This window comes from Lichtheimia ornata, assembly GCF_029851405.1.
Source record: "Lichtheimia ornata isolate CBS 291.66 chromosome Unknown scaffold00003, whole genome shotgun sequence".
In the NCBI taxonomy this organism is placed as follows: domain Eukaryota; kingdom Fungi; phylum Mucoromycota; class Mucoromycetes; order Mucorales; family Lichtheimiaceae; genus Lichtheimia; species Lichtheimia ornata.
Window position 1 is genome coordinate 715212 of NW_026695323.1, and position 21411 is coordinate 736622.

The 21411-nt window shown below is 43.8% G+C and overlaps 5 protein-coding genes across 5 annotated transcripts; 4 read left to right on the top strand and 1 right to left on the bottom strand.

The window, feature by feature from the left end:
* Positions 1-3693: 3693 nt before the first annotated feature.
* O0I10_001249 (DNA-directed RNA polymerase II subunit RPB1) lies at positions 3694-9451 on the top strand (the record flags this gene model as incomplete). The annotated part of the gene is made up of 8 exons (XM_058481346.1): positions 3694-3780; positions 3842-4040; positions 4104-4174; positions 4248-4808; positions 4868-4939; positions 4999-6517; positions 6570-7239; positions 7303-9451. 8 exons carry the CDS (start codon positions 3694-3696, stop codon positions 9449-9451), a joined length of 5328 nt encoding a protein of 1775 aa, XP_058347984.1.
* A 141-nt stretch (positions 9452-9592) lies between these two features.
* O0I10_001250 (uncharacterized protein) lies at positions 9593-12347 on the bottom strand (the record flags this gene model as incomplete). The annotated part of the gene is made up of 12 exons (XM_058481347.1): positions 9593-10272; positions 10332-10452; positions 10514-10646; positions 10702-10796; positions 10852-10954; positions 11008-11324; positions 11373-11518; positions 11578-11700; positions 11763-11855; positions 11925-12096; positions 12150-12221; positions 12300-12347. The coding sequence occupies 12 exons, from the start codon at positions 12345-12347 to the stop codon at positions 9593-9595; spliced, it is 2103 nt and encodes a 700-aa protein (XP_058347985.1).
* A 1230-nt stretch (positions 12348-13577) lies between these two features.
* Positions 13578-15965, top strand: O0I10_001251 (uncharacterized protein; the record flags this gene model as incomplete). The annotated part of the gene is made up of 1 exon (XM_058481348.1): positions 13578-15965. One exon carries the CDS (start codon positions 13578-13580, stop codon positions 15963-15965), a length of 2388 nt encoding a protein of 795 aa, XP_058347986.1.
* A 1423-nt stretch (positions 15966-17388) lies between these two features.
* On the top strand, positions 17389-18661 carry O0I10_001252 (uncharacterized protein; the record flags this gene model as incomplete). The annotated part of the gene is made up of 5 exons (XM_058481349.1): positions 17389-17493; positions 17566-17826; positions 17884-17985; positions 18068-18442; positions 18521-18661. The coding sequence occupies 5 exons, from the start codon at positions 17389-17391 to the stop codon at positions 18659-18661; spliced, it is 984 nt and encodes a 327-aa protein (XP_058347987.1).
* A 634-nt stretch (positions 18662-19295) lies between these two features.
* On the top strand, positions 19296-20901 carry O0I10_001253 (uncharacterized protein; the record flags this gene model as incomplete). The annotated part of the gene is made up of 3 exons (XM_058481350.1): positions 19296-19730; positions 19800-19938; positions 19994-20901. The coding sequence occupies 3 exons, from the start codon at positions 19296-19298 to the stop codon at positions 20899-20901; spliced, it is 1482 nt and encodes a 493-aa protein (XP_058347988.1).
* Positions 20902-21411: the final 510 nt, after the last annotated feature.

Consider the following 21411-nt stretch of genomic DNA (forward strand, 5'->3'; position numbering starts at 1 on the left):
TTAGAGCAATGGGCTCGGCTTGGCCAACAGCACCTTGTGTGAAAGTTTCACGTTCAATGTCGCAACTAGCCCAAAAAATATTTTTTTTGGTCGTCGTCGTCGAAGAGGTCGACCTCCAGATCCAGTTTGGCTGGTGGCGACATTGCGAAATCTGGGATTGGCAAGCTTGATCGAGAAACTTTCACACAAGGTGCAGTTGGCCAAGCCGAGCACATTGCTCTATTCAAAACCCCATGTTTCATTGTAAAGTTTAGAGATACAGGCGTCTTTATGTTTGCAAGCGTGATGCTATATGAAGAGTGGTCTTTGTTCATTGTCAAGTAGGTGGACCCTGGAGAGCGAAAGATGCAGAAGGACCTCTTTGGGTAACTCAGCTAAAAAGTCAGGACTTCAGGGACAATGCATGACAGGTACGCAACCCTCACTTTTATGTCATACATTGGCAGCTAATAGCCACTTTTATCCAATCAACGTTGTTGCGAAATCCACGTGATGGGAATGATGCTCCTGCTCCAGACATTCATTTCTATGATTCAAGTAGCTTGATCCGAGCTGATTTGGTTGAGTTACGGTCGAACAAGGATTAACCAGCTGAGACATTCGAATGTATGCTGATGTATGGATCGATGTATCTCTCTTTGACCGTAGCTCAGCCAAATCAGCTCGGATCAAGATAATTGAATCAAGGAAATGAATGTCTGGAGGAGGAGCATCGTTCCATTATGATGGAATGCACAAAAGTTCGGAATGCACAAAAGTGGCTATTAACTTCCAATGTATGGGCTATTGTCAATAGTATGCAATATCATCCTTCCATCCTTGAAGTCATGCAAAGTAGCTGAGTTACGCAAAGAGGACCCTCTGCATCTTTTGCTCTGCCAGGGTCCACCTACTTGACAATGAACAAAGACCACTCTTCTTATAGCATCACACTTACAAACATGAAGGTGCCTGTATCTCCAAACTTTACAATGAAATGTGGGGTTTTTATTACAACAATGGGCTCGGCTTGGCCAACAGCACCTTGTGTGAAAGTTTCACGATCAAGCTTGCCAATCCCAGATTTCGCAATGTCGCCACCAGCCAAACTGGATCTGGGGGTCGACCTCTTGAAACTTTTTTCGTCGACCAAAAAATATTTTTTGGGCTGTTTGCGACATTGAACGCGAAACTTTCACACAAGGTGCTGTTGGCCAAGCCGAGCCCATTGCTCTAATAAAAACCCCACGTTTCATTGTAAAGTTTGGAGATACAGGCACCTTTATGTTTGTAAGTGTGATGCTATATGAAGAGTGGTCTTTGTTCATTGTCAAGTAGGTGGACCCTGGCAGAGCAAAAGATGCAGAGGGTCGTGTTGTGTAACCCGAGTCAGTCAGCACAGGCGATGCATGATTCTTGTACACTATTTAGGAATTGTTCAAAACGCCAGCTAGCAGCCCATTACTCCCATTCACCTTTGTTGTCCAATCCAATGCATACGAACGATTGTCCTGCTCCATCCCAGCATGTCCATCGTTTAACTTTCTTGATCCATGGGGATTTGGTTGACACGCTCAAAAACAGAAGTATCATCCAATATGAGAAAAATCATTTGGCAAAGTTATTTGTAAACTGCCAACTAGCAGCCCATTCCTCCCAATCATCTTTGTTTCGCAATCCAATGCATGTGAACGATTGCCCTGCTCCAGCCCAGCATGCCCATCGTTCAACTTTCTTGATTCGAGAGGATTTGAACAAGTTACGCTCAAACAAAGAAGTAGCATTCAACTTCAGTTCAACTCACTTAAATTCGCAGCTCTTCCCACTCCCACCCTCTTCCCTCTTTATCCCATCTCAACTGTTGGCCCATTCAAGTACAACTACAACCTGCGAACGATTGTCCTGCTTGAACCCATCATGTCCATCCTACGATTGTCCTGATCCGATTGTCGTTGACTGAATGGCAAGTGCATGGTGTGTTGCACCCCACTGCAGCATCTACGTTTCTTGACACTACACCTTCTCTTGTACATTCCTCTATTTCAACCACTCGTAACAGCGTTCATTACGACAGTAGCTATTAGCAAGGTCGTTACTACATTGTCTCAAACAGCGTTCTTTACTTGCAGCAACCAGTCTTACGGCCTTTTCACGTGAACAGGCGATCAGCATCATATAGAAGCAACTTTATGTACGTGCAGCAGCTTGCTTTCATACACACGATGCCTTATGGATGATGCCATATCAAATACCAAATACGCCACAATACAAGCAATCTTCATCTGGTTGAGTTGCGATGGAAAATGACTAAGAACGAGGTAGACCAACAGCTGGATAGAAAAGGGGAGTACATCAACAAGCGATCACAAGGGTTCTTTCTCTCAAGGAATTGCATTGGCTATGATGATGGATCGATGGATGGAATCAAGTGCAGTGGTAATGAATTCTGGAATGTTGCTTTGACCACTTGGGATGTCGTCAGCAGGAAGGATGGATATGTCACGTGGAAACGGCTGAGGATGGTGATGGATTGGATGTGATTGAAGAGAAATGTCCTATAGTCATGGATGATATTGGAATACTCAAGTCAACGCATGCAGCAGCTATTTTGCGATCGTGGATGAAGGGTGTTTATGATGGCAGCAACCAAGAATACAATGACACCATTATCCCTGTTGCCTCTATGTGATTCACCTGTATCTTATTTCCTTTATCCTATTTACTTGATAAACATCCACACTACCATATGCTATTCTTCGACTTATTCAGTGAATTAAAATTGGATTCAACATAATATTTTGGGTATTGTGATATCAGCTCGTATGTGCAGGAAGGTTGTGGGTCAATTGGTTGGTTTATGGATTGAAAAGGGGAATGGCAATTTGAAGGTTGGAAAACGAGAAGGATCATTTACATCTTCGTTTGCATTCACATGCGAATAGACGAAAGCAATAGTAGCGATTAGTAAACGGTTGATTGACAAAGATAATATAGCCAGGGTGATGGTGTCCATCATTAGCGCTTGTTCTGAAGCTTGCTTCATAGTAAGCTTTATTCATTATGCTGTTTAATAAAGCGTGAAGTATGAAGGTATTGGAGATAGTACGGCAATCAAAGAGAAAAGAAAGCATGTTAGAATATGAAATGTATTACGTTAATGGAGAAAGGATACCAGATGAGTTGTATGGTTGATGGTAAAGGAAACAGCTACTGTACTAAGGGGATTGTGCTAGAAGATACTTGATACAGCAAAACTCTAAAAACGTCGACCACTTGGTATCCCATAACAGCAGCAAAAGCTCTTCATGTTTTCATTGACAATGAACATGATGGTGAGTGGGTTGGTCATGTGAGGCGAAGAAAGGGATGGGAGAGCGGAGGATGAATGTGATTCCGAAAGGCAAATCAGAGTGTGATGACGTTTCTTAAATGTTTTGTATGGCCGATTGGTATTAGATTCGCCTTTTTCCTCTTTGCTGCGGTGTAGCCTTCTTCTCTCGAACCTCAACTTTGCTGTCGTTCGATTAAGAATCTCGCAACCTGTTCTTGTGCCATATTCTTGATTGACGAATCCAATACGACATCGACACTCGCCCCATCTTTCTTTTATCGATCTTCTTTTTTCAAACACCCAAATCGACAAAAAAAAATATACACCACACCACCCATCTGATTAGCTTTCGAATCGGTTGACGCGAGAAACGTTTTTACAATATGAGTGGACACCCATTCGCATATTCTTCAGCACCGGTGCGACGTGTTGCAGCAGTGCAGTTTGGCATTCTGTCTCCGGAAGAGATCGTATGTTTTTCATCAGAATCAGGACAGCTTTTGACCCATTGGCTCTAATTGCTGTTTGCAGAAAGCGATGTCTGTGGCCAAAGTCGAATTCCCAGAGTTATATGATGAAGGCACACAAAAACCAAGAGTGGGAGGTCTCCTTGATCCGCGTATGGGAACCATCGATCGTAACTACAAGTGTCAAACTTGTGGTGAAGGCATGGCAGTCTGTCCGGGTCATTTTGCACATATTGAGCTTGCTAAGCCTGTCTTTCACATTGGTACATATCCTGAATGATACATTGCTTGGAAACCTTGTATACTAATCTAGGTAACGATGATAGGTTTCCTTACAAAAGTGAAAAAGATTCTCGAATGCGTTTGTTTTCATTGTTCGAAATTGAAAGTGGATGATGTAAGCTGTTTGGGGGGGGGAAGGATGGTATTATTGGGATGATGGTAAAGATAGCTAAGTAAGCGTATATTAGTCGAATCCACGCTTTGTTCGGGCAAGAAAGATCCGGGATCCAAAAGCACGTTTGCGAGCAGTGTGGGATTTGGCCAAGACGAAGATGGTTTGCGAAGGAGGGGATGAAAATGATGATGGCCTCGATGATCGGGAGGATGCTGATGGCAAACGCAAGCATGCACATGGAGGATGTGGATATAAGCAACCAACGATTCGCAAGGATGGTCTCAAGCTTTATGCACAAACCAAAGGCAACTCTGGTGATGACTCAGCTACCGAAGGTCGACAGCAGCTCACAGCCAACAAGGTCCTTCAAATCTTGAAGAACATTTCAGATCAAGATATTCGTGACATGGGTTTATCGGATGAGTTTGCACGACCTGAATGGATGATCATTACTGTATTGCCTGTTCCTCCACCACAAGTACGCCCCAGCATTCAAATGGATGGCACGAGTCGAGGCGAAGATGATTTGACACACAAGCTTTCCGATGTTCTCAAAGCCAATGCCAATGTTCGGCGATGTGAATCTGAAGGTGCACCTGTACACGTTGTACAAGAATTTGAGCAATTGCTTCAGGTAAAGAAAAAGATTTAATGAAAGATTGCCATGGAAACTCATCATGATCACAATTATAGTTCCATATTGCTACGTACATGGATAATGATATTGCCGGTCAGCCCCAAGCTTTGCAGAAATCGGGTAGACCTGTAAGTGTTGTTGATTGGCTGCATCAATGAACGTGATTATTAATGTCGATCTTTAATAGCTCAAATCTATCCGTGCAAGATTAAAAGGCAAAGAAGGACGTCTTCGTGGCAATTTGATGGGTAAACGTGTCGACTTTTCAGCACGTACAGTCATTACTGGTGATCCAAACTTGTCTCTTGATCAAGTTGGTGTTCCACGCAGCATTGCACGCAATTTGACCTATCCTGAAATTGTTACGCCATACAACATTGACAAGCTACAATCACTTGTACGCAATGGTCCCTTGGAACATCCAGGTGCTAAGTACGTGATTCGTGACACGGGCGAACGTATCGATTTGAGTTACAGAAAGCGCGCTGGCGAGATACCCCTCCAATATGGATACAAAGTCGAGCGTCATATCAACGATGATGATGTGGTCATTTTCAATCGTCAACCTTCATTGCACAAAATGTCCATGATGGGTCATCGTGTTCGTGTTATGCCTTATTCAACATTCCGCCTCAACTTGTCGGTCACCACACCCTACAATGCTGATTTCGATGGTGATGAAATGAACTTGCACGTTCCACAATCCTTGGAGACACGAGCTGAAGTCACTGAGATTTGTATGGTGCCAAAGCAGATTGTATCACCGCAATCCAACAAGCCGGTCATGGGTATTGTGCAAGATACACTTTGTGGTATTCGCAAGTTTACGCTTCGAGACACCTTCTTGACCAAGGATATGGTGATGAATATTGTCATGTGGGTCCCTGATTGGGATGGCTATATTCCCCCACCAGCCATTATCAAACCCAAGGCCATGTGGACTGGTAAACAAATCCTTGCCATGGTGATTCCCAAGGGTATCAACTGTCAAACTTTCCATTCCACTCATCCTGATCGTGAACACACCTACATTTCGCCTGGTGATACGCGTGTCATTGTTGAAAATGGCGAGTTGATTTGTGGTATCGTTTGTAAAAAGACTGTGGGTACAGCAAGTGGTGGTTTGGTCCATACCATTGTCAATGAGCAAGGTGCTGAAGCAGCCAAGAACTTTTTGACGGGCACACAACAAGTGGTCAACTATTGGCTTTTGCAAAATGGTTTCAGTATTGGTATTGGTGACACCATCGCCGATCGTAATACCATGGCAACCATCACCAACGTGATCGCCCAAGCAAAGCAACGTGTGCAAGAAATCATCATGACAGCACAACAAGACAAGCTTGAAGTACAGCCTGGTATGACATTGCGTGAGACCTTTGAAGCCAAGGTGAATCAAACCTTGAACAAGGCTCGTGATGATGCTGGTAAAATGGCCCAGGAGAATTTGAAGATCGACAACAACGTCAAGCAAATGGTGTTGGCTGGTTCCAAGGGTTCTTTTATCAATATTTCACAAATGTCAGCTTGTGTGGGTCAACAAAACGTGGAGGGCAAGCGTATTCCTTATGGTTTCCAATACCGTACGCTTCCTCACTTTTCCAAGGATGATCACAGCCCTGAAAGTCGTGGTTTCGTCGAGAATTCATATTTGCGTGGTTTGACACCAACAGAGTTCTTCTTCCACGCTATGGGTGGTCGTGAAGGTAAGATCATAGGAAAGGAGTGTTATCGCATTGTTATTAATTTGAAGTATAGGTTTGATTGATACGGCTGTCAAGACTGCAGAAACCGGTTACATCCAAAGACGTCTTGTTAAGGCACTTGAAGATGTCATGGTCAAGTACGATGGCACTGTGCGTAACTCTTTGGGCGATATCATTCAAATGGTCTATGGTGAAGATGGTTTGGATGCATGCTTTGTCGAGAAGCAAAAGTTGGCTACCATTGGCTGTTCCGAAGAACAATTTGTGGATCGCTTCAAGGTGGACCTTGCTAGCAAAAAAGGATTCCGACCTGGTACACTCAACTACAATGTTCTCAAAGCTGTGGAAGGCAATGAGATGCTTCAAAACCAGTTGGATCAAGAATTCCTTCGTCTTGAAGAAGATCGACACTTGTTGCGTGAATACATCTTCAAGGATGGAGAAGATAAATGGCCATTACCAGTCAACTTGCAGCGTCTTATCACCAATGCTCAGCAAATTTTCCATATCGATCCTCGAAAGCCATCCGACATTCATCCTCTTCAGGTGATTGATGGTATCTCATCATTGGCCGATCGATTACTTGTGGTCCGTGGCAGTGATAAGATTTCCGCCGAAGCTCAAAAGAATGCAACATGTCTTTTCCGATCCTTGTTACGATCCACATTTGCCGTGAAGCGTGTGGTTGAAGAATATCACTTAACATCCCAAGCCTTTGAATGGTATGTAATACGTGTTTCTTTGTTGCTAGGAACAATGACTAATATGAGATGCTGTATATATAGGATTCTTGGTGAAATTGAAAGCCGTTTCCAAACTGCCATGGTTGCTCCTGGTGAAATGGTTGGCACGATTGCTGCACAATCTATTGGTGAACCTGCTACACAAATGACTCTGAACACTTTCCATTATGCTGGTGTGTCGAGTAAGAACGTTACTCTTGGTGTCCCACGTTTGAAGGAAATCATCAACGTTGCCAAGAATATCAAGACGCCTCGTCTCGAAGTGTGGTTGGATGCTGAGCGTTCTCGCAACATTGAGTTGGCCAAGGAAGTTCAAGTCCATCTTGAACATACCACTTTGCAAAAGGTCACTGCACGTACGGAGATCTTTTACGATCCTGATCCACGCAACACTATCATTGAAGAAGATGCGGATTTCGTTGATACATACTATCAGCTTGAAGATGACAACTCACCTGTGGTTACTCGCGTATCACCTTGGTTGCTCCGTATTGAATTGGATCGTGGTATGATGGTCGACAAACGTTTGAATATCACCGAAGTGGTGCAAAGAATCTCTGAAGAGTTCAAGAGTGATCTCCACGTCATTGGCAGTGATGATAACTCTGAGAAGCTTATCATCCGTTGTCGTGTTATGATGGATGAGAATGAAGAAAAGGGCATGGACGAAGACGAGGGCCGAGCTGAAGAGGATACGTTCTTGCGTAAACTTGAAACCAGCATGCTTAGCTCGATCAATCTTCGTGGTATTCCAAGAATTCAAAAGGTGTATATTGTTGAACGCAAGGATACTCGTTTGAATGCAAATGGCAACTTTGACACAGTGACGGAGTGGGGTTTGGATACCGATGGCATCAATTTGCAACAAGTCATGTGCCAACGTGGTGTTGATGAACGTCGCACTTATTCCAACAACACTGTTGAAATCATGGAAGTCCTTGGTATTGAGGCTACTCGCAAGGCTTTGCTCAAGGAATTGCGTAACGTCATTGAATTTGATGGTTCCTATGTCAACTATCGCCACTTGGCATTGCTTTGTGATGTCATGACCAACCGTGGCCACTTGATGGCTATTACTCGTCATGGTATCAATCGAGCTGAGACGGGTGCTTTGATGCGTTGTTCATTCGAAGAGACTGTGGAGATTCTATTGGAAGCAGCAGCTGTCGGTGAATTGGATGATTGTCGTGGTGTTGCTGAAAACATCATGCTTGGTCAATTGGCACCTTTGGGTACCGGTGAATTTGATGTCATGTTGGATGAAGATATGCTCAAGACTATTCCTCATGATAATCGCCAAACCATGCCTAATGGCGTTCCTGGAGATGTTGGAGGTTTCACTACACCAGGCCCTGGTTACATGACGCCCAATTTGGGTACACCTTACGATACTCGTTCACCAGACTGGGTCGACTTTTCACATCCATCATCGCCTTCAGAACCTATGTTCTCACCTATGGGCAATACAGGTGCGGCATCACCATCAGGTGCTAGTCCTTGGCGTGGTGATCTTAGTCCATATGCAGCAAGCCCTGGTTATTCACCTACATCGCCTGGATACTCGCCATCGAGTCCTTCGTACATTACGTCGCCTGGCTATTCACCAGCATCACCCAATTATTCGCCTACGAGCCCATCTTATTCTCCAACATCGCCAAGCTATAGCCCAACTTCACCAAGCTACAGCCCCACTTCACCTAGCTACAGCCCCACATCGCCAAGCTATAGTCCCACTTCACCGAGCTACAGCCCAACATCACCAAGCTACAGCCCAACATCGCCAAGTTATAGCCCAACTTCTCCAAGTTATAGCCCAACATCACCAAGCTATAGTCCAACATCTCCTAGCTATAGCCCAACGTCGCCAAGCTACAGTCCAACTTCTCCAAGCTATAGCCCAACGTCTCCTAGCTACAGCCCTACGTCTCCTAGCTACAGCCCTACGTCGCCAAGCTACAGCCCCACATCACCTAGCTACAGCCCTACGTCGCCAAGCTACAGCCCCACATCTCCAAGCTATAGTCCAACGTCGCCAAGTTATAGTCCAACATCTCCAAGCTATAGCCCGACGTCGCCAAGCTATAGCCCTACCTCCCCAAGCTACAGCCCAACTTCTCCAAGTTACAGCCCAACATCGCCTAGCTACAGCCCAACATCACCGAGCTACAAGAACAACAACAACAACCGTTAAATAAGAATATAGCAAATTAGTATGTGCATGTGTGTGTCTATAAAGCAGCAAAATAGGAATGATGGGTAAATAAAAAAGTGGTTTCAAAAGCATGTAATGGAAGGAATGGTATGATGCTGGGTATTCATTGTTCTGGCCATTTTACACCTTAATTAAACTAGTGACTTTAACGCTACCATCTATACTACCAAGCAAGCAAGCATTTGATGCATTTGTCCAATCGACAGTGGTGAGTTTTTGATGCATTGGTTGATAGCCGAATCGTAAAGAAGGCTGACCATCCGATACCCGATAAATGGTTCCCTGTGTTGTTGCAGAGGAGGAAGGAGAAGAAGAGCTATCTTCAGAGTTGCCGGGTGGTGGTGATGTTGAAGAGATGGGTCTGGATGCTGTGGCACAAAGGCAGAAATCGGTATCAGCGCTGAATGCTACCATTTGTGCTCTTGGCGTAACCGAAAGAAGTGATTGTGTAATTGTATCATCCGTGGTAATCAAAGGAAGGCGGTTGGAGCGGTTTGAGGATATGGATAAACGTGAAAGGGATGACGTGGATGGATTGGAGGTGGGTCGTGGTGGTAATGCTGCTGTTGCATTACTGACACTAGCCGATACTGATTTGCGAGGATAGGCTGCCGGGGGTGGAAAACCTTCCAATTGGTGTGTTGATAAACTGGTACCTGGTTTGTGAATCGACCATTGTGTCAATTGTCCCGATCGATCAATGCTGTATATCGAGTTTTCATCAAAGCTGAATTGGGCAATGCATGATGATCGTCGTGAAGGATCCTTCCATTCCATAATCGATTTCATCGTCCGTACATCTAACAACATTCGTTAATGCTATAATAAACATACCACCATCATGAAGTACGCGATTTACCAAAGATACGCATAAGACCTTGATCATCAGCAGCAACCAGCATTTGACCATTATGATTGAGCTCGATCGTATTGATGTTGCCATATTCATTTTCATTCTCAGGCTCAAAACAAAACGATCCCTATTTCATGTAGGCATGAGTTGTCTATCCCTTTCGTAAGTGTCTTTGATAATATACTTACAATAGAATCCATACTTTTCATACTCCAAGCTACCAATGTTCCCGGTTGGGTGCTGCCATCTGATGCCATCTTATTTCCTGATGCATAGCCAACAAACATGGGCTCCACAGGGCTGCATGAAAGTTGAGTGACCCTAAAGCGGTTCAATTTAGTTACCTAGCCTAGCAACACACAATGGCAACACTTACCAAGGATATTTCCTTTCCACAGAAAACTCTTGTACAATAGACTTGCTTTCAACATTGAAGACGCGGATTGTGCCCATATCAGTGCCCAAGAATAACTTTTTTTAACAATATCAGTAAACATGGTTTCCATTTTACGCATTGGTGACTTACAAATCGATCCGCCCTTGCTTCCCATTCCATGGATAAGACACAGGATGTATTGTTGTTGACCTTTAATGGGTTGAAAGTAGATTGGCCCTTGTAACTCCATATCCTAGCACTAAGAGTTAATGAAAACGTCATACCAAAAAAAGGCATGTCCTATACCTGACAATGTTATCCATATCGCAGCTTGCAATCAAATTGCCCCCAGCAGAAAACTTGGCGTGTGTGATAGCTGAAGCATGCTCCGAATATTCATCTTGGCTCACCACCACAAATGGCTCATCTTCCACAGGGACCGTATCCGTTGTATTGGTACCATTTTGATCGATGGGGATGGTCGCATTGGCTGGTGCTAAAGCGTTGTCTTGTTTTGATCTGTGGGTGCCATTAGCTGCTGCTTTGATATCATTTGTCATTGATGCTGCTCGCTGGCGTATAAGGGTGATGCCATCGGTCATTTCTCGTCGAGTGGTCTCTATCTAAAATGGGATGAGAACGGTTGTGTGCGTTATAATCATCATCCTTACCTCGTGCTTCAATTTGGCAATTTCATTCTCTCGTGCTTCAGCGGTTGCTTTTAGGTTGTCAATGGTGACCTTCATATTCTCAATCTCGGTTTGTTGAGCTTTGCGTTGTACTCGATCCATGTTCAATGTAACCAATGCCGGTAAAGCTAATAATACATACATCAATGAGGATGGATCCATGTGTGCATAGAAATGATTTACTTACGCATATGCTGAAATGTAGTGGCAAGAAAATTGTGGAGTGAAATCATGTAGTTGTCAGTCCATTGTTTGGTAAAGAATGTTTCAAATGTCGGATCTGCAGCGGGATTCTTCACATAGGGTAAAGCTATGGTTACAATAGCGTTAATCCAACCCTCATTCTCACTCCCTTAGAAGAACATCACTCACCAAACCAATGAGACCACTCTGGCTTGCCATGTAAATCGGCACCAAATACATCAAAAAATTCAATGACCTTGTCTCGTCGCTTGTGTTGGATGGCTAACGAGGACCTTTCATTAGAGCTTTTCTCTTTTTGCATAAACTTTTGTAAAGTTGTAGGTTACATACCATACACGAGGTAATGCCGTAAGAGACAAAGTTCAAACTTGTTGACTGTGCGTTGAAAGCGACTATCTAGCCGAGTGAAAAAGCGTAGATCGAGATAGCGATAGTAATCGATCAGCCGATGGATATCACTGTTGAATATGTAGCCGAGTAGTTCTTCGAGGATCTTGTCCACCTATCTGCACCTTTAGTTATGCATATTCTTCACTACTCCTGAAACGCGTATACCTGAAAACCCTTATCCTTGTCTCCTCGGCTCTCATTCTCAAGGGCTCGGTATGTGTTTGTAAAGCCGCGAAACTAAAGGAATGGATAGATTAGGTGAGATTGGGAATGCACGCGCCATCAAGGACGAGGCATCTAGAAAGAGACGCATACCAATAAATATTCCTTGACAAGCTCATCCACTTGGTACAATGAGTTCATTGCGACACGTTGAAAAAGCAGACCGATAGAGTTGAAGCAGCAGCTACCCCTCCCCTCTTTTCCCTTTTCAAGCGGCCACCAATTTTCACTTGCAGTTGAATAAAGATAGTCATTTTCCATGCAACACACCTATTTCCATGGCAACATTCTTTCTTAGTTGGTATACTCTATAAGCTACCGTGTGCTTACGAAGGATGCTGTTGAAAGGATACATACTCCGTACTACTACCACTTGGTGTCTTATTTACTACTGCTAATACATTGGTGTATTGATCAACGAATATGCAGATTCCTGAAACTTTTGTGTCAAAGCCAAAAATGGTTTATCATCTTTGGAGTTGACTTTTTGAAGGCCAAGGCATCACCCATTCAACCATCCGTAACACCTTCAACCCTACATAGCTAATGTTCTCTTGTCCAATAAACGCACGCAATACAATGATACCAAGAAATACATTGACTTGGACACAGAATTGCTTACTTGTCCCACGTGATGCATGCTACATCCTTGCGTTGTTCATTTACTCTCCCAATCTGTTCATTAATCATCCTATCATGTACATGTGTTATCAACCTTTCATCAGCACTTGATAATCCAAGTACTAGTACCACGTGCTTTTCTTGGACAATGAGCCTATGTATCAAGGGGTATGTTGTTGGCGCTACAATCAATTTCTAAACTTGGAGATATGTATGGGGAGGAGTCTCCATACTAAACGACCAGAATGGTAATCATCGTGCAACTTGTGCACTCGAAACCATCTTCTATATCCAAATAGCATTAGAGCTTACATGTACCCTTTATACAAAGATTGAATGATAAAGAATTTGTTGATACGTATCTTAAGGTAGGGTTCATTGTCACGTATTGGGGGGCAGCCATAATAGTAATAGATCATCTGAACATTCATTGTTGCTATTCTTTGTTATCAAAAGTGGGGTTAATTCTGGATAAGATGGTATGGGACAAGGCACTATTCATGGTGATTGAAGGTGATGATAACTTGGAATATGACTAGCAGTAGTAGCAGGTGGTCATCTTCTAATAAGGTGAAAGTAATATTAGCTGGGCCCTGGTGGGTGTGTGAGATTCTTCTCCAGGTGTGGTTGCGGCGATTGAAAAACTCTGTTTACTTGGACAGCTCTTTGGTGCGCGTGTTGTATGTTTTCGACAGCTTCATGACGTTCCGGTCGCTTATACATCGCGAGGGCTGGAAGTCGCAGACGTTAATGTTCCTTGCATCGGCTCAAGTGCTATGTCGCAATTGTCTCTATCGAAGGTTTCCAGTCTCAGCGATCACCACGACTGCTCGCAAGGCGCGCTTTTCAGTAGTCGATCTAACCCTTTCAAGGGCCACCATCAGAACAACAACAACGACTCGTCCTACTCTTTCCTCCAACAACACCTTTCGTATTCCCAACCTTTATCATAGACGTACTCTGATTATTCAGTCTGGTACTGCACAGCAACAACAGCAACACACCTCTTCTTCAGAGCCGGTACAACAACTACGGCTGAAGCTCTATAAACGAACAACACCATCATCATCATCTTCATCATCATCACCCAATCCAAAGAAACGAGGAAGTAAGCAACAACGTGTTCGAAATGCCATTGCACGGCGTATAAAACGACGACGTATTGTCGAGCTATATCAAGTGATTCGAGAGGATCCTCTTTTATTGGAGCAATTGTCATCTGACGACGTGCGTGCTATGTTGTCAATACTCATACCTCATCCTGATGACGAAGATACAACACTCGCTTTCCAAGTGATGGATGATCTCGTTGGACGACGTGCTGATTTATTTTCCCACAACGAGTTTGAGCCCTTAATAAGGCTCTATGTCGACAGCGGTCAAGTGGAAAAGGCTGAAACCATGGTACAACAATGGATGGATGATGGACATGTACTACCGGAGGATGCGATGGCGACTTTGGTTGCTGGATTGGCACGTGATGGAAGGATGACGCATGCGGAAGGATGGCTCAAGGAGATGCAAGTGCGTGGATACGCTACAACGAATGCATTGGTTGGACGTGCGATGATTGAAGGATGGATCAAGCTTGATGATTGGATCAAGGCTGATGAAACGGCGAAGCGATTTTGGGATATGGATGTGATAGCGGCTTTGGACTATTGCGGCAAGCAATGCGTGGACGAATGGCGCTTGGCGGAAGCAACTCGGTTCCTAAGATACAAGTTACAACATGGCATCGAAGGCACATCACTTGCTTCAAGGATTATCACAAAGTGCTTGTACACATTTCGTATGAAAACGGCTACGGATTTATTGTTGGATACTTGCAAATACAACGATTTGGATGCGGCACGTGTGGTGACCAAGAAGCTGCTTGATTACTATATCCAACGCAAAGACATGCGACATGCAATGTGGGTGTGGGAGACGACACGTGATCTACCCGCTGTGGTGTCAGAAGAACAACATGCCAAGTTAATGTCAGCATTTGCAGCCAGCAACTATCACGAACATTTGATGAAGTTATATCGACATGTTGCGCCTCGATACCCGGGAGTTCTTTCTGTGGATGTATACAACAGTTGCCTAAGGAGCTTTATCAACGTCAAGGCTTTTGATTACGCGCTTGAGGTTTTTTCCGACATGAGATCCCACATACCTACCGACGCCATGACGAGGAATACCTTTTACGCCATGTACAGCTTATGCGCTCAGACCGGCCGTGTGAAAATGTTTCGTGAATTATTGATGATGGCAGGGGAAATCGATATGGAGCTTGACTACAAGACCATGAACGCTGTTATGGCTTGTTATTTGGTGGCAGATGATGTTGGATCAGCAATGCAAGTATTTGAGACGATCACCTCTACCCATGGACCCGACTGTGTGGATTACAACCTTCTCATGCGTGCAACAGCTATCAATGAGGGTGAAAGTGTGGATCTGTCAAAGCTTCTCAAGGTGTTGCAATACATGAACAAGCTCAACATTGAACCTGATCGAACCACCTTTCGAACATTGCTCACCATCTATCGTGGCGCTGATATCGAAAAGCAGCTCTTTGATCAGCTCTTACAGGATCAATATGCCACCCGCCAAGACGAGATTTTCTTGAACAACATGGCCCTCACGCGTATTGTGGAAAACCAGGGACCAGCAAAGGCAGCAAAAATCCTATTGAAAAACGACCGACGCCATCTCTTCCCTTCTGTACCTGAGGACACACCCATTCACACCAATGGTTTGACGTACAAGTTGATTATGGATGCATTGGTGAAATCCCCACGTGGTGCACATATTGCAAATCGGATCTATCTTGACATCAAGAGCCGAGGATGGTTACCCTATCGACCTGTGTACGAAGCATTGATCATTTGTTGGGCAAGGAAAGGTCGTTTACAACGAGCAAGACGCATCATGCAGGACATGGAGCAGGATTTGCATATCAAACCGGATGTCAAGATTTATACCATGCTGGTCGATGGTCTTTTAGCACATAACCATACACACCATATTCAAGACTTGCTATCCGAGATGCAACAACAAGGATTACAGCTAGATGACACACTCGTGGCTCGTTTGAAAAAACATGGCCTTGACAACAATGTAATAGAACAATATAATAAAGTCTCATGAGATCTTCTCAAGCGAGCCCTTATTGAACATACATAATCCAATCGTGACGCTTCATTAAATGTACATTTTTCAATCAAGGATCCTAGTTGATTTAAAACACGCGGGGTATAGGAGATGTGTGTGTGAGTAATGACAACCATGGCTGGATGGATACATGCCAATAGTTACAAATCCAGCCATAGACATCACATGTCTTGAGAATCTGGAAATTTAATTCAAGTAAGCGTTGCAGAATGTTGGCTACATATAACATTCTCTCTCCTCCTTATCGTTGTGATCCAGGATCATTATACGTAGAGTTTGATATCTCATAGTAGGGTCTCATCATCATCCTACTAACATGCTTTCTATCATGTGCCAAATTGTATTGAAAGGAGCCATGTTGCATTGTACAATGTGAATTAGTGATCAGCCGCTTTATATCATTATTGGAAGCATGGGATTATGCATAGCGAGTTAAAATCCTATTTTGGTTGTATTGTGGTATGCAATAGTAGCATGATGATACTGATGAATTACATACATGTGCTTTCCCTATTTCCTATATACCTATGCTGGATTCAAGTTTTACCAAGGAGCCTGCATGTATCAAATAGAAGAAATGCACAGGGCAATGGTGCACGACCAATGCATAAATCTTTCTCCATGCTGCGTGCATGATCGATATATGAGCATTGACATTGATGATACGTCATTTCATACACACGAAATTGAACGTAAGATTATATGAAAGATAGGGGATGAAACAATGGAATTATCAATGGAGATGATAGGTGCTTGGAAACTTGTGGCGATGAAATGGATGATAACGTAAATCGGCATTCGGTCTTGCAATCGCCGTGTGCACGGGGCTCCATTTCCTTATTAGGAGTGCGGTTGGTTCAAGGAACAATGCCTTTTACTTCCCCCCTGACCCTTTTTTATTCTTATTTACTCCCAAGAGATCCTTTTCCCCGGCCTTGGTATTTCGTGTGTTTGTGTGTGTGTGAATGTATCTAATCCCCTATTGTAATGCATAAAGAGATCCACAAGCCCAATTCAGATACATTGAGCTGAAGAGCTATACTGTCGGATATGACATACAATCCCCGCTCCTCCTTGTGTACATGAAGATGATAGCTCTCTCGCTCTCTCCCACCACTGTTTCATCCGTTAATATGGTTGAACAAAAAGGACCCTCTCATCATAGAAGCCCCTTACTTTACTGTATGGAGCGATAAAAGATCATAAAGAGTCGTGAAACCCATGCAGGTTGACTGACATAAGGAGTTAAACATTGAAAAAGTCAAAAGGCAAGGACATCATCGCACACACACACGCACACACACTGCTCTTGTCTTTGAAAGGCCGCGAACATTATCCATCCCTCTCTCTCTTTCTTTCTTTCTTTCTTTTCTACCTTTTTTCTTTTATTGTCACAAGCATGCAATATTATTCTCCACGTACGTCAACTACTATTCGAGATACAATGCGCAATTCCACCGACTATGCAATACCACTAGCTGAATCTGCACGTTCCTCATCAGTGGTAAGGTTGCTTGATCCACTCTTGTTGACAGGGCCCCATTCATTCTCGCTCACATCTCTTGTTCACTTGCAGCCAAGCATTCCACCAGAACGACGACCCAGCCAAAGCATCAACTTGGACAATCGACTACGACAATTGGAGAAAGAGAATGAGGAGTTGACGCATTCCAATGTGCGCTTATTACGTGCCAATCGTATACTCAAACTGGATAGTGACCGAGTCGTCGATGAGCAGGTCAACGAACTCAAGGAGGAGATCAAGCATTTGAGATATCAAAATGTACGGCTGCAGCGAAGCAACAGGTTATTACAAGAGGATCTTAATCAGCATATTGTAAGTATTGGTAGGTGAATTGAATTCAATGCTGTGTTTAACCTCGGACTTGTATAGATGGAAAAGAATCAGGTGCGTGAAGACCAGATCAGGAATATGAAGACTGTCGGTCCCGAATACGAATACCTTGTTCAAATTATCAATCTCTTGTATCGACAGGTAAATATCCCTTTTCTCTCTCTCTCTTTATCTCTTGCATATGACTGATTGACGCGTTTTTAATCACACGAAATTAATGCAGCTGCAAGGAAAAGCAACATGCGACAACACGTGCTGTTTTACCGATAAGCCTTTGAGTGAAGGATTCTCCGTATTGACACTACCACCGGATGACAGCGATGAACAACAAGCAAAACCACAACACATTTGTCGACCCTCGATTCGATCACATATCACAGCTGGAGATCTTGCCGTTGCCAAGGAACATGAGAATGGTCGATTACGTCAGGATATTGAATCGATGAAAGCCGATCGAGATGCATTGGATCAACTCATACAAGAGAAGGAAGAGGATATACAAATGCTCAAGAACGAGTTGCAAATGAAGGATACCATTGTCTCACAGCTGGAGAAGGATTTTGAAAGAATGGAGGTTGAGGTTGTTGATCTGCAAAAGGTAAACAAGGGATAAATTCAAAGGGAAGAAGAAGAGTGTTGCAGCTAAGTAAATAGGCGACTAAGTAATCTATTACAGGAATGGCGTCACTCTGATCGATTCAAATCATCATCATCGTTTTCTGATATCCACGCATTCCCGACTCCTCCACCCAAAGACAGCCCAGCATACAAGTTGCCTATTCCCCCCAGAGAATATCTTGCTGAAGTACGGCAATGAAAGATACCTATGATGTAGTAGACCTGTAGATAATAACAACTCTTTGTGAACAACATTTGCCCTACTTTTTATTATGCTGCAAAAGAGGATTGGTTACAAAAGTAATATACGTATATACGCACATACACATTACATCTCGGCTAGTTCCGCTTTTTTAACTATAGTATTGAATGTAACACAGTGCTACCAAGTGAAAAGATCGACTCTATTAAGCATCATCAAGGGGGCATTTGGGGGTGGGATGATGGGTACAGTGGCACTTTTTTCTAGTCAGGAGAAAGAATGAGCCAATGAAAATGGAGGGCGGCGTCACGCAGCGTAAAACTTTTTGCTTTGGTTGAAAATGGCCGGTTTGCTCTTTTCCGCCCATCTCTATTGTCGTCATTGGTCATTGTCCCTTTCTCGAGAGCAGCGATTGCAACAGTAAACATCGAGCAGAGCAGCATACGCCCTCTCTTTTCATTTACTGGTTCTCACCCTTGTCGGCCGACAGAGGTCTTATCTCTATCTACCCTTCAAGCTTTTACGGCGAACCTCTTTTTATAAGAGAGTCTACCCGTAATTTCCTTTTATCTCTATAACGTCGTCGTCGTCGTCGTCTGTCCAAGGCTTCTTTTCTCTCTGCTCAGAAAGAATGCAATTGCGGTTGGAGGCAGTACAGCCTTACACTCTCTTTCCGCTCAATAAGCCGACCTCGTTTGTGAGCAACCCTTCACGGCAACAATGTATGTTTCCACCACCTCCACCACCGCCGCCATCACTCCAACAACATCATCATCATCGCCATCATCATCAACAACAACAACCCTCTTATTCGATTGCCAAACAACAGCAACGTCATCGACATCCATCAGCTTTTGAACCGGTATTGGCGACCCCTTCACCACCACCCGTCAAAGTGGATACGATTTCTCAAGTAGCTGATTATGCGGCATCGATTGTCTATTTGATGTGGCATGGGCGGAAAAAGACAATGACCACCACCAACAATCATACCGCTCATTATCGACAGCATTATACGGTAGATGCAACTAAGCCAAGCGCTGCATTCAAAAAGTTTTGTTTGCAGGTAATAATGAAACCCGAGAAAAGCATATTGCATGGATGGATGACTCATCATACGCTCTCTCTCCTATAGCTGCTGACTGCAACTCAGCTGTCTCAAAATGCGGTGTACCTTGCACTCAACTACGTCTGTGCTTTGTTACGAACCAGTCCTAATATCGAAGGTGCCGAGGGTTCCGAATACAGATTATTCACGGTGGCTCTCATGTTAGGTAATTTATCATCTCCCTCGATTTCTCCTTGATGATGATGCTAATGATACGATAGCCAACAAATTCTTGGATGACAGCACTTTTACAAACAAGACGTGGTCTGAAGTATCGGGTATGAAGTTGCATGACTTGAATACCATGGAGGCCGAATTCCTTGAAGTCATTGGCTACGGTCTTTTTGTATGTCAAGATGAATTTGACCAATGGAAACATGCGGTGGAAGGGTGCCGCATACACGTGGAGAGGATGTCGATGGATGGATATCAGTATTACCTGGACAATCTTATCCAAGCTGTGTTGTTATCATTGGGTCTATCGGGTCAACAACCAAAACAACAGCAACAACGACATGCTCCTCCTCCTCCACAATCTTCCACAACAACAACAACCTTTGAAGATGATAACAAGCGACGTTACAAGGATGCTCTAGAACAACAAGAACGAGCTATATGGGAAGCTGCTTTGGAAGCATCACGACTGCAAGTGGAAAATCGACAACGTCAGCATAATCTGTACTTGTATGCCAAGGCACATGCATTGGATACTTGGGGCCCTCCAGAGACACCCACATTGCCACGTCGCCAAACAGCACCACCTCCTCCCATTAGTCGCCAAGGTAGCAATTGCAGCAACAATAGCAGCACAAGCTTGCTTCCTCCACCCTTATCATCGACACCTGATCGGCGTGCTAGTTTTGCTTCATCCATGATGCTGCCTACTACTACTGCTACTAGTGCTGCTGAATACTTTCATGCTCCTATTGATACTGCTCGCAAGGTGGATTTCTTTCAGGCCCCAGAACATCTTGATACGCGTGCATCCAAATACGAGTATCACTATCCCCCACCTGGTTTAGTGGACCCATCGTACAATTGGAATCATTCACACCCTGTCAGCTGGTCATCCTATCCATTACCAGAAACACCAGCTGTCACTCCATCTTGGTGCAAGGATTTCCTTTAACCACACTTTTTTTATTTCTTTCTTGATCTTTATTCTTTTTTTTTACCTTCTCTTTATCCCTCTCTCTCTCTCTCTTTATCTATCTATCTTTGCGAAATCCCAAATTGTCAGTCAACTAACAATCCACCCCTTTCCTATAACTCATCTTCATACTTTATCCTCTTCCCACAACCCCCCAAACACTCTCCCACCCCCCATCCCTATTCTTTGCTGTACTCAAAGCATTGTTACGCGGTTTGTATCAAGAGGCGTTTTTTTTCCTGATAGGAGTGACAGTTTGCCCTTTCTCCTCCACAGCTTTTTTCGCCTCAGGCCCATTGCTTTTTTTTTTACCAGATAATGGTTTTTTTCCTCATACAATAAAAATGGCCAAAAAGATGATCATATAACCCAATGCAGACATTTGTCGATCCTTTTTCATTTTACCCTTTTCGATCATATACACCAACGGCTGATGGATCGTATCCATGGATACGTCGTATACTGCATGTCAATGTTGGGGGGAAGTTG